Source organism: Grus americana, chromosome 14, assembly GCF_028858705.1.
Source record: "Grus americana isolate bGruAme1 chromosome 14, bGruAme1.mat, whole genome shotgun sequence".
Classification (NCBI taxonomy): Eukaryota; Metazoa; Chordata; class Aves; order Gruiformes; family Gruidae; genus Grus; species Grus americana.
In genome coordinates, this window is record NC_072865.1 from 20,682,751 (window position 1) to 20,693,878 (window position 11,128).

The 11,128-nt window shown below is 54.8% G+C and overlaps 1 protein-coding gene across 2 annotated transcripts in view; it reads right to left on the bottom strand.

Annotated features, from left to right (window-relative positions):
• LOC129212679 (protocadherin alpha-C2-like) overlaps window positions 1-11,128 on the bottom strand; it is a 132,763-nt gene that overhangs the window by 80,911 nt on the left and 40,724 nt on the right. Inside the window, exon 1 of one of the 2 annotated variants that reach the window (XM_054841614.1) lies at window positions 7,555-10,135. The exons of the other annotated variant lie outside the window; for it this stretch is intronic. Within the exon in view, the coding sequence (XP_054697589.1) occupies window positions 7,555-10,029 (2,475 nt within the window). The 5' untranslated portion in view covers window positions 10,030-10,135. Of the gene's footprint in view, window positions 1-7,554; window positions 10,136-11,128 lie in introns of those variants that run through there. 2 annotated transcript variants of the gene reach the window in all.

The following is an 11,128-nucleotide window of genomic DNA, read 5'->3' on the forward strand; positions in this document are numbered from 1 at the left end:
AACCGGTGATCATGCGAAATTTCCGAGCTGAAAGTGTAGCTGCATCTATTCCTAAGTCCTTCGCTATGTTCCCAACAGATGCTCCACGCACCGTTTCCTCAGCGATGGAATACACTACTTGTCCATTCGCGGTGCAGCAGATAAGGCAGAAGACCATTAAATAGACCCGCATTCTTCCTCCCCTCGCTCAGCGCCCCGCAGACCGGCTCAGCAGGAACATAATCCAGAAATTTCAGCAAACCCTCCGAAGTTCCGAACACCAAGCGAACGGGCACCGGGGCGCACCGGCGGTAAGGCCAGAAGTTCCCTGCGGGCGCGGGAGGGACCCCGGCTTCTCGGCTTCTCCCACCCCCTCTCCCCGCGCCGCCGGCTTCCGTGCGGGGAGAGGCGGCAGCTCCGCTGTGCTGCTCCCGCCGCCGCCGCCGCTCGCTGTGACCGGCGCGGCGGGACCCCGCGCGTCTCATACACGCGCGCGGCGGCGGCGGCGGCGCCACCCAGAGGCCGCGGCGACACCTGCGCCACCGGGGGAAGGGGCTGCGCTCCCCCCGTCAGCTGCTGCTTCTCCTCCTCCTCCTCCTCCTCCCCGCCTCCGTTTTCTTTTTTAACGCCCCGACGGAGATCGGGGGAGTGGGGGGGCTCCGGGCCTCCGAGTCCGCGGCATGGATGTGCTTCCGTGAAGGAGAGATGCAGAGCGGACCCCCCCTCCCTCCCTCCGTCCCTGCCTCCCTCCCTGCCTCCCTCCGCTCCTTGCAGGAGAGGCAGCGAGAGGATGCGCTGCCGCACGCTGTCAGAGTACTGCGGTGGAAGAGAAACGCCTATGAGAAGTGACAGGCATCGGCTAAACATGGGTCAGCACAGTCCAGACACGCTTTGGCTGAGCACAACATTTCCCAGAGGAGGTTTAAGAGCACAATTAGAGGAGGCAGTCGACTCTACCCTTGTTAAACTTAAAAAAAAAAAAAAAAAAAGAAGAGAGAGAGGAGGAGGAAAAAAAAAGAAAAAGAAAAAGAAAAAGCCTGTTTCCTGCTTCACCTTCTGGACAAGGTAGATTACCACGGATTATTAGAGAGAAGGATCTTTCCACTGACAGTCCCCAGTCAGATCACCCGCAGCCACAGATGAGCTCCCATCCAGCCTGCCAAAGCAGGATGGCGATGGCTCCGTTGGGCGGGGAAAAGTGGGAGGCTGTAGCAGTCGAATAACTTGTAGAGAAGTAAATATCGGCGCCAGAGAGGTCTTGTATTTAGGACATGCCCAGGAACTGTGGGGAGAGACGAGCCGATACCACACAGAGACAGCAGATCACGAGTGAAAAAAAATAAAACAAAATCAATGCTCTCTGCTCCCCTGATTTTCTGCTCTGAGGGCACAGTCAGCAACTACCCTCTAAGCAGGTGGCAGAGGGCAGAATGCATTTCAAAATACCCTCCTGGAAAATCTTTCTGGAATGACCTTCGGTAGTAAGTCACACAGATGGGCCTCAAGCCCTGACAACCCCTCCAGTCTCCTCTGTTTCCACCTTCCTTCTGTGAGAGCTTATCATGAGATCCTGATCGATCAAAAGCAAGAAGCTGTAAGTCTGCAATATGGAGAGATCTTAACCCTTCATGCGTTCACTGTGTTCCCAGGCAAGTGAAAAGAACATTTCAGTTATACATAGTATCAGGGCATTTCAAAAGAGGAGAAAATTGGGAGCACAGCCAAAAATTGTATATTAAATTAAAAAAAATCAATACATCTGTTTGTATCCTCACAACTCAGCAAAACTTCCCAATGAGGTTTGTACCGGCGCAAGCCTTGATCAGCCCCAGCACAAGTATCTGCAGATATAACGATTTTTTAACTCCAGGTGACCCTGGCAGTGCCTGAATATTGCATTTTACTTCTACTGTGTTGACGGTACAGCACCCACTACAGCTGGGCCGGGGGGGGGGGGGGCGGTGGAGCTGAGTGCAGGAGCTGCAGAGCTGGTGTGCCTTAATTCACACACTGCATAAATTTGTTCAATGGACCACTGCACACAGTATGCAATGTAAGTATTTATGGTACACTGTTTACCTTGTTTGTGGGGTTTTTTCCTTGATTGCTAATTGCAGAAATGCCCAATTCCCACCTAGTCACCATAAAATTATCATCCAGATTCCCTGCCGCCTCACATTTGCCCTAGACTCCTCTTCTGCCAAGATATGATGTCATCTACAATATATGAAAAAGTTACTGGGTTTACTGCTCTGTAGTGATAAACACCCTGAACCAATGCAATAACACCTATTAAAGTCACAGGAAAGACCCATAAATTTCCCTTAACGTTGGCCTGCAGCAAAGATAAACCCATCTGCTCAAGAAGGCTAGGGCAGCCAGGTGTTAGTGTCCCAGGTGCACACACACATAAAACACATAGACTCTACTCACCCATCTGTGACTGTGTTTGCAACAAAGAAACCCAAGAATTTGCAGCCCAAGATCCTCCTGTTGAATAGATAAAGCCACTCAAAGGCAGATTTTCTTTAAATCTTAAAATTGGAATAACAAGCTGTGGTACACACACTGGTGCCTGAAATACCAGCAGTGCTAGCAGAAACCAATTAATGAACAATGACCAAAATCATTCAGCAGAATTGTACATTTGCCTCTTTCCAAGGTGTACTCACCTTTTGAGAAGTATCTGGCAGCCTACACCAATTTTCTCTTTAATTTGCTCATTACAACTCATTTATCATTCATTTACCATCCCAAATAACTTCTTCAGCTTTCTGCTACATGTCTTCAAAGTTTCTAGTGTTGCCTAATGCTTCTCTACAGGGCTGTAAGGGAACCTGCTTTCAATTCTCTTTTTGAGGTTTTTTAAAACCTTGCAGCCCTGCTTTTGGCATTCCTTGTCCTATTGTCCCTTTCCACTCTGCTGTGGACAGTGACATTCCCAGTAGTCAGGCCCCTTCACTGACCAGAACCATCTCAGTCCAGCCTGGATGAGCACCTGATCCACACACTGCTCAAGTAGACAGCTGTGGGTCACAGCCAAAATCCAGTGCTTAGTAATATTAAATATCTAGGGCCAGTTACACCACAGTCACTACTGCTGTGAAGGGAGTAACATTCTTGTGTCGTGAGGGCAGAATCCAGCCTTGCCCTGTGTGTGAAGCCACCGCTCTGCTCAGCAGAGTCCCAGGCCCGTTCCTCCCTGTCTGTCCGTGCTCTGCCTCCCACATCCAGCTGCCCCGGAGGTCTCAAGGGTGTGTTTACACTCAGTTTCTCCACTCTCACTCTTGTTTGGCCGTCCTTCCACCTAACCCCTCTCTTAAGAGTCTCTAATCTCAAAGGTCTCCTCTCCGTCTCAAGTCGCTTACCCTAATTATGTTATTTGTACATCAGTTGTATTAAACACCTTTAATGTAGACACTTCCCTTGGTATCGCAGCGGATAATATAACCACTGTTTAAAACCCCTCGTCTTTAGTTTCACGTTTGTCTTCAATTTGCCATCTCAGAACCGTTCCCTATTCCCTTCCCTTGCCTTGACCTATTCTTAAAGCCGGAATGAGCCGAGCCGACTCGCTGAGGAATTTAACTTTTTTGTGATCCCGAGGCCATGGTCCGGGACCTCTGCGGTCTCACCCACCGCTACACAACCCTTCTCACCAACTCCCGCTCCCCGACGTGCTCACAGAGCGCTTCCTCCACGTCCCTCCGCCTGACAGGCAGTCGCAGTGCTGCTTTACACTGCCCCAGAGCCCCGAGCATCCCTTACGTACTCTTTCTCCCGCCCCTCTTATATTTTTAGCCAATCACCCCCTTTTCCAGCAATAAGACGTCATTAGTCCAGCCATGAACGTTGTACTCGGAACAATGGTAGCGGCCAGAAGAAACTGTTAAGCGAGCAAAGGCAAAAAAATAAAGGTGACTAGTAAAACCGGGTTACCCTGGGACTGTGGAGCACATGGCTGCACCACACGAAGGGCCACTCGTGTTTGAACATCATCATCTACATCAGCGACGATTTTAAGGCGCCGTTTCCGTGGGCTGTGCAGACGTGGCACGGTGCCTTCAGTAGAGGTTTGCAGGACACGTCCCTCCCGGTACTCAGGCTTGGGAAATCCCAGGGACACCCATCAGAACCATGGGGGCCCGATGGTGCTGAATTAGGACAAGGCGCTTCAGCGGGAGAGAGCAGAAGGGGCTGAATCCGTTCGGGAGAGCAGACGGAAAGGCAGCCCTACGTTTTCTCCTCCGAGGGGAACCGGCAGCTGTCCCCGAACAGACCGACAGCCCCAGCCCTCATGTCCACCCGAAAAGGAGCACGTGAAAAGCTTGTACACTGACGGGAGCCCGACAGTAAATAGGATCTGTCTGCGGACTGAGGAAGACCGGAGCCAGAAGCAGGGGCTCCTCCTCGGAGCCGCAGAGAACCCGCTGTCGCCTTTCTCATGTGGGCTCCTCCGGGTAGAGATGAACGCAAGGACGGTGATATCCGCAGCGACCCGAAACACCGCGGTCCTCCCGCTCGGGATCCGGCGTGGCAGGCAGCCCGTGCTGTCCACCGTGGGAGCTGTCCCCCGCGGGAGCCCCCGCCCCCCGCGGGCTCTCTCTCAGCTCCACGCCTCCTCCGGCGAAAGCGGCGGGCAGAGCAGCTTTGCTGTTGGCCGCAGCGCCGGGCTGATCCGCTGTTGTTCCCGCAGCTCCGACACCCCCCCGCCCGCGGAGGCAGACTGTGCCTGCTGGCAGAGCAGGCAGTGATGTCAGGATACTCTTCGACAAGCCACGTGAGCTCGCATCTGCTACATGGGGACAGCGGGAGCAGAGATGACTAAAAAGAGCCCGGGAGAACAATCTTGTACGCAGAGGATTTCTAGGTTTCAGCGAACCCTACGAAAATCCTCATTACCCACATCAAGCCGCAGAAATACGGACTCACAATGTGCTATTCAGCATATCGCAGGCAAGAACTCTCCTCTTGAACGCGAGGACATAGATTGGTCTATTTACCCCCAGTCAGAGACCACCGGGCTCGGCGGAAGCTCCCGGGAGGGACACCAGGGACAGCGGGTACGGGGAACCGGTCCCGCTCATGCGACAGAGCAGCTCCGAGCGAGCACTCGGCGTCTCGCAACTCCTCCGGCAGCCGTGCCGGACATTTCCCTGCCTATAAAATCCCCGGTTCTGAGGCTGCAAAACAGCCTCCGGCCACTACGGCGGTGCGGGCGCTGCCGCCGCCGCTCCCCGCCCCTTCCGCTCCCCGCACCGCCCGCGGAAGCGCTCTGCAGCGCACCCGGCTGCAAGCTCTGTCTCGGCTGCCACGATTGCATTGTGTCCGAGAGCATCGCTGTTCAGCATCGTCATTCTCTCCAAAACAATATGAGGCGGGAATGAGAGCCTGGGCTTGAAGGGATTGACAGCTCTGCGGGAAATTATCTTTTATTCAAGACACTGACTGGATATTTCAGCGCCTTCTGTTAGCGACTCCTGCCCCGACTGTGCTACCAAGTGAAAGCATCCACGAGCTCGGTTTCTGGAGTTAAGATTGCTTTTTGTTTCTAGAAGAATACTGGAATATTTCCTGGCGGCGGACGTCTATAATAAATCCCGTTCAGATCTTCAACTCATTACTGCGGTCAGAGAAACCGTACGGAAGCCAAAAGCCGCCCCCCCCCCCCCACCCCCGCCGTCGGCATTAAGAGCCCTTAATCATAGCTCAAGGAAACGAATTGTTTCCCACACCTGTGAGCAAATGCTATGGGTTTTTTTCATCCTCTTGTAAAGAACTAGTTAAACCTTCTTATAAAGCTAACCAGAAGATTCTCCTTTAGGAGGCCGCCGTTTGCTGTTCCTGCCTTCTTTCACATCCATGTGAATTAAGGGAACAAAGTGACAGCTCTACAGCTCTGGGACTCACTTGCCTTGCTACTCACAAGTGAAGGTAGTTCACGCATACTTAAGAGGTTGTTGTAATGACCCATTCCCTTAAGCACATCAGCTATCGGACATGAGAGACTAGAAACACGATCCTCAGCAAATACACAAAGAACTCAAACGCAAAGCCCTTACTAAGGGATCTAAAATAGATGCAGGAAGGAAAGAGAAATTCGTGGGACACGCTCAGATTTTTCTATGGATCAGCGGGAGATAATCCACTCCTATGATTTTTTTCAAAATGGACATGAAGTTTTCAACTTTCTATACTGGATTTCGGTATCCCTATAAGCACCATTCTTGTCAATTTGGAACAACGATCTGCGATTTTTTTTTTTAGTCCACGTCCTTCGTGTAAAACACTTGTATTAGTACAAAACCCAACAAAATGTACGTTCTCCAAAGAAATATACCACGTTACAGGTATCACTTTGCGACAAAACATTGGTAAACATCCAAATGCGTATCTTTAGCTAACTGAACACGTAACATGAAAAATAATATCAAAGTACTACTTGTTCTTACTACCCCGGCAGCCCTACAGACTTCGTTTTGATGCTATCAAAATCAGATGTAAGAGATCTTCGCTTTTCCCTGTAGAAGTTGTATGCAGTTCCTAACATTGAACAATGAACCCTAAACATGATCCTAATATCTCATCTCAAAGAGTGCTTTGAAGTTGGTCTCGATGGGAACAGAGTCAATCCAACGCCATCAGTGCACAGCCAGGACCAGCTGCTTCGATAATGGTGTTAGAACAACCCGGTAAGTACGGAATCACTCTCCACATACGGAAATCGATGTGGAAACCAGCATCGAAAACTTTTCTCTAGTGGAATCTGCGTTTCCCTACTTCTTCTGTTCTACTGATGGGAGAACCAAAAGCTTTCAACCTATCATCTCTAAACTATTCAATGCTGCGTATGGAAGCTCTCCCTTCTATTTTTCCCTTAACCACTCTTCCTTCTTCTCTCGACTCCCACCAACTTAATAATTTTCGACTCTACTTTCCACAACACATTTCTGGGGTGGATGGGGTAGAACGGACATCACGACAATACAAAGAAAGCAGGATCATGCCGTGGGGAAAGGCGCAAGAAGTACGTGGAGCACCCCCTCCCTCAAACAGTTCTCCACTTTTTCATGAAGCACCTTATATCTCACTCCACTTTCCCCACATTTTCACCTCACTTCCTGAGACAGAACAGTACTCACCCACCAAAGTTTATTCTCTGACTACACCTCATAACTGTCACTTGCATATTTGAGCTTCTTAAGATTGGCAAAACCCACCACCCAGCCAGCTTCTAAATCAATAAAACCCCGAAAGATCCTTGGTGCAAATGAACACAATATTCAACAAATCAAGCGTAAACACGCCCGGTTACAAAGAAAACTAGTTTCTAATTACAGTCATTCTGAGGGAGATACGAAACTCCGAGGCACTCCGGGGTATCTTCACACGTTGAAAGACGCTAAAAAAAGGAAATAAAAGATCCGCTAGCAGCTACTACTACCATTTTACCTCAAAAAGCGGAGAGGGGACGGGATAGGGGAATGCTTAGCACGCTAAAAATATCTTTAATCATAATCCTACGCAAGAGGGGAAAAACCCCCCACAACCCTCCATAATTGCAAATACACTTACCACGCCTGAAGCAAATGGGGAGAGAGACGGACCCTTCCCAGCAGAACCATTTTCTGCAGCGGGGCCGGGCGGCGGCGGGAAGTTGGGGCTGAAAACCATCAGGTCGCTCTTGCCCGCGCCGTCCGCCACGCACAGGCTCCGGCTCTGGCGCTGCGAGTACGACCAGCTCCCCACTTCGCTGGCGCACACCAGCGTCGCCGGCCCGGGCCCCGACAGCACGGCCGCCCGCGGCGCCCACCGCGACGCCCCGTACAGCACCACCGCCAGCAGGAACAGGCTCGACACCGCGCAGATGGCCACCACCAGCCACACGTTCGTCGCCGACGCCGCCGACGCCGACGCCGCCGACGCGCCGCCCTCCGCCGGCCGCAGCCCCGCCCCCGACGACGACGACGAGCCCGCGGCCGCCAGCGCCGCCTCGGCGCCCTCCACCAGCGACACGCTCAGCGTGGCCGTGGCCGAGCGCGCCGGCTCCCCGTGGTCCCGCACCACGATCACCAGCCGCTGCCGCGGGCCGTCCGCCTCCTCCAGCGCCCGCGCCGTGCTCACCTCGCCGCTGTACAGCCCCACGCGGAACGGGCCCTTCCCCCGCGGCTCCCACAGCTCGTAGCGCAGCCACGCGTTGTAGCCCGAGTCCGCGTCCACCGCGCGGATCTTCGCCACCACCTGCCCCGCCGGCGCCCCCCACGCCGCCCACGCCCACAGCGCCCCCGAGACCGGCCCCGACGCCGCCGAGACCGGCGCCCCCACGCCCGGACCGCCGCCCGCAAGCGGCAGCAGCGCCGGCGCGTTGTCGTTCTCGTCCACCACGAAGAGCTGCACCGTGGCGTTGCCGCACAGCGGCGGCTCCCCCGCGTCCACCGCCCGCACCTCGAACTGCAGCACCTGCAGCTCCTCGTAGTCCAACGGCTGCAGCGCCCACAGCCGCCCGCTCTCCGCGTCCACCGACACGTAGCTCGACGCCGGCCGCCGCGCCACGCCCGACGACGCGCCCCCGACGACGCCCTCCGCCACCGAGTAGCTCACGCGACCGTTGCCCGCCTCGTCCGGGTCCCGCGCCCACAGCCGCGCCAGCTCCGCGCCCGCCGCGTTGTTCTCCCGCGCCAGCACCGTGTACACGGCCTGCGCGAACGACGGCGCGTTGTCGTTCACGTCCGACACCGGCACACGCACCCCGCGGCTGGCGCGCAGCGGCGGCGACCCGCCGTCCTCCGCCCGCACCTCCACCTCGTACTCCGACACCCGCTCCCGGTCCAGCGCCTCCCGCAGCACCAGCGAGTACGAGCCCGCGAACGTCGCCACCAGCCCGAACGGCGACGCCGGCCACACCGCGCAGCGCACCCGCCCGTTCGCCCCCGAGTCCCGGTCCGACACGCTCAGCAGCGCCACCACCGTCCCCGCCGCCGCGTCCTCCGGCACCGGCACCGACAGCGACGTCACCCACACCTCCGGCGCGTTGTCGTTCACGTCCAGCACCTCCACCACCACCTTGCAGTGACCCGACAAAGGGGGCCACCCTTTGTCTCTCGCTTCTATTGTAATCTCGTAACTATTCATTTCTTCGTAGTCTAATTTCCCTTGAAGTCTAATTTCTCCATGGTTTTCGTCGATAGTGAACATTTCTTTTACTTGAGCAGCGACACGCCTATTAAATAAATAAATAATATCACTATTGATTCCTTCGTCCAAATCCGTGGCACTGAGTTTGATTAACGGAGTCCCAAGCTCTGAACCCTCTAAGACTTTCACTTTATACACCGACTGGTTGAACTGGGGCGCGTTGTCGTTCACATCCAGCACCGAGATCACCAGCTCCACTGTGCCCGTTAGCGCCGGACGGCCCCCGTCACTCGCCGTCACCACCAAACGGTGCACAGCCATCGTCTCGCGGTCCAGAGCTTTCGTTAGGACAAGAGCCAAAGACGCGCTCTGGTCATGATTCTCCTGATGATCGAGTCTGAAGTGCTCGCTGGGGCTGAGTGTATAGGAGAGCTGCGCGTTGGCTCCGATATCCGCATCCGACGCGCCCTCCAGCGGGAACCGAGACCCCGGCAGCGACAATTCCGGGATGGTAAAGGCTTCTTCGTTCACGGGGAAGAGCGGGGCGTTGTCGTTGATGTCGGTGACCTCCAGCTCCACGTGGAAGACGCGCAGCGGCCGCTCCACCAGCACCTCCAGGCGCAGGGCGCACGGCGCGCTCTTCCCGCACAGCTCCTCCCGGTCCAGCCGCGAGCTCACCACCAGCGCCCCGCTCGCCCCGCTCACCTCCACGCTCGCCCGACGGCCCTGCGCCACCAGACGCAGCCGACGCGCCTCCGGCTCGCCCGCCTCCAGGCCCAGGTCCTGCGCCAGCCGCCCCACCACCGTCCCGGCCTTGGCTTCCTCCGGCACCGAGTACCGCACCTGACCGCCGCCCAGCGCCCAGGCCGCCTGCAGCACCAGCACCCGCAACACGGGCCCCCAACACACGCCCATCGCCGCCGCCGCCACCCGCCAGGGCCCCGCACAGCTCCCGGACGCCCGGATGCCCGCCTTTAGGGCTTCCCAGCAGGCGCGGGGCGCTGCTCCGCGCTCCGCCGGCGCGGCCCGCCCCATCCTGCCTCCCGCCGCCGCCCGCCCGCCCGCTGACGGAGCCGTGACAGCGACTCGGGGAGGAGCTGCCTCCATTCCCCGAGCTCACGGGGCCTTCGCGGCCAACAGCGGCACCTGGTGTCCAACCGCGGCTCCTTCGGCGAGCAGCCTCCTGCCGCTATCCCTGTCCTGCACTGGCGCTCCGCTCGAGGAAGGACGGGACGTGGTTCTATCGGTTCGGCCGACATGCTCCACGATTTCCCTTCGGAACACTTCTCTTCGTCAGAAACAATAACAGGTCCTTTCCTCTTCTTTTTTCTTCTTCTCCTCTTCTCTTCTCTCTTGTCTTCCTTTCTCTCCTCCCTTCTTTCTTCTCTTCCCTAAAAGCACTTTAATTGATATATACTTGCCAAATTATTTCCTAAAGGCCTGCATTAACTGAGAAATCACACCTGGGATGGTCTTCACTGAAAAGAACGTACCTCACTTCTGATTTCCTGACTTTGCCTTTCCTACACGTTGGTTAGAAGACGCAACTCAGTTTCTTCATTTATTTCTTTGTGAAAAGCATTCAGCTGTTTCCTCTGCAGAAGAAGACTGCATCCTTGATCTTCCTTCTATAGAAAGTACTCAGCTCTCCACGAGACACAGATTCACATGGAAAGTATTTGTATTCAGTGCAGCAATGCTAAAAACAAGCAGAAATTGCTTACTTTTTCATGGCTTTGTGCCAGCTATATAGCTGAGCAATCCCATGCACTCTCGTTGGTTTTCATATAGTAAATAATAGAGTAAGGACTTCATATTACAAAATTATCTGTGTCTGTTCATAACAGAATGGGTTTGCCTTTTGAAGTATAGGTCTAACCTAAGAAACCAGCAATGCTTACAAATTTCAGACTTTCAACTCCATCAGTGACTCCATAACTAAGCGTCAGTCTAAGCATAACCCACATAGTACAAATTTTCTTGGAAGGGTGAAATAGCTCAGGGAACCTGAGCT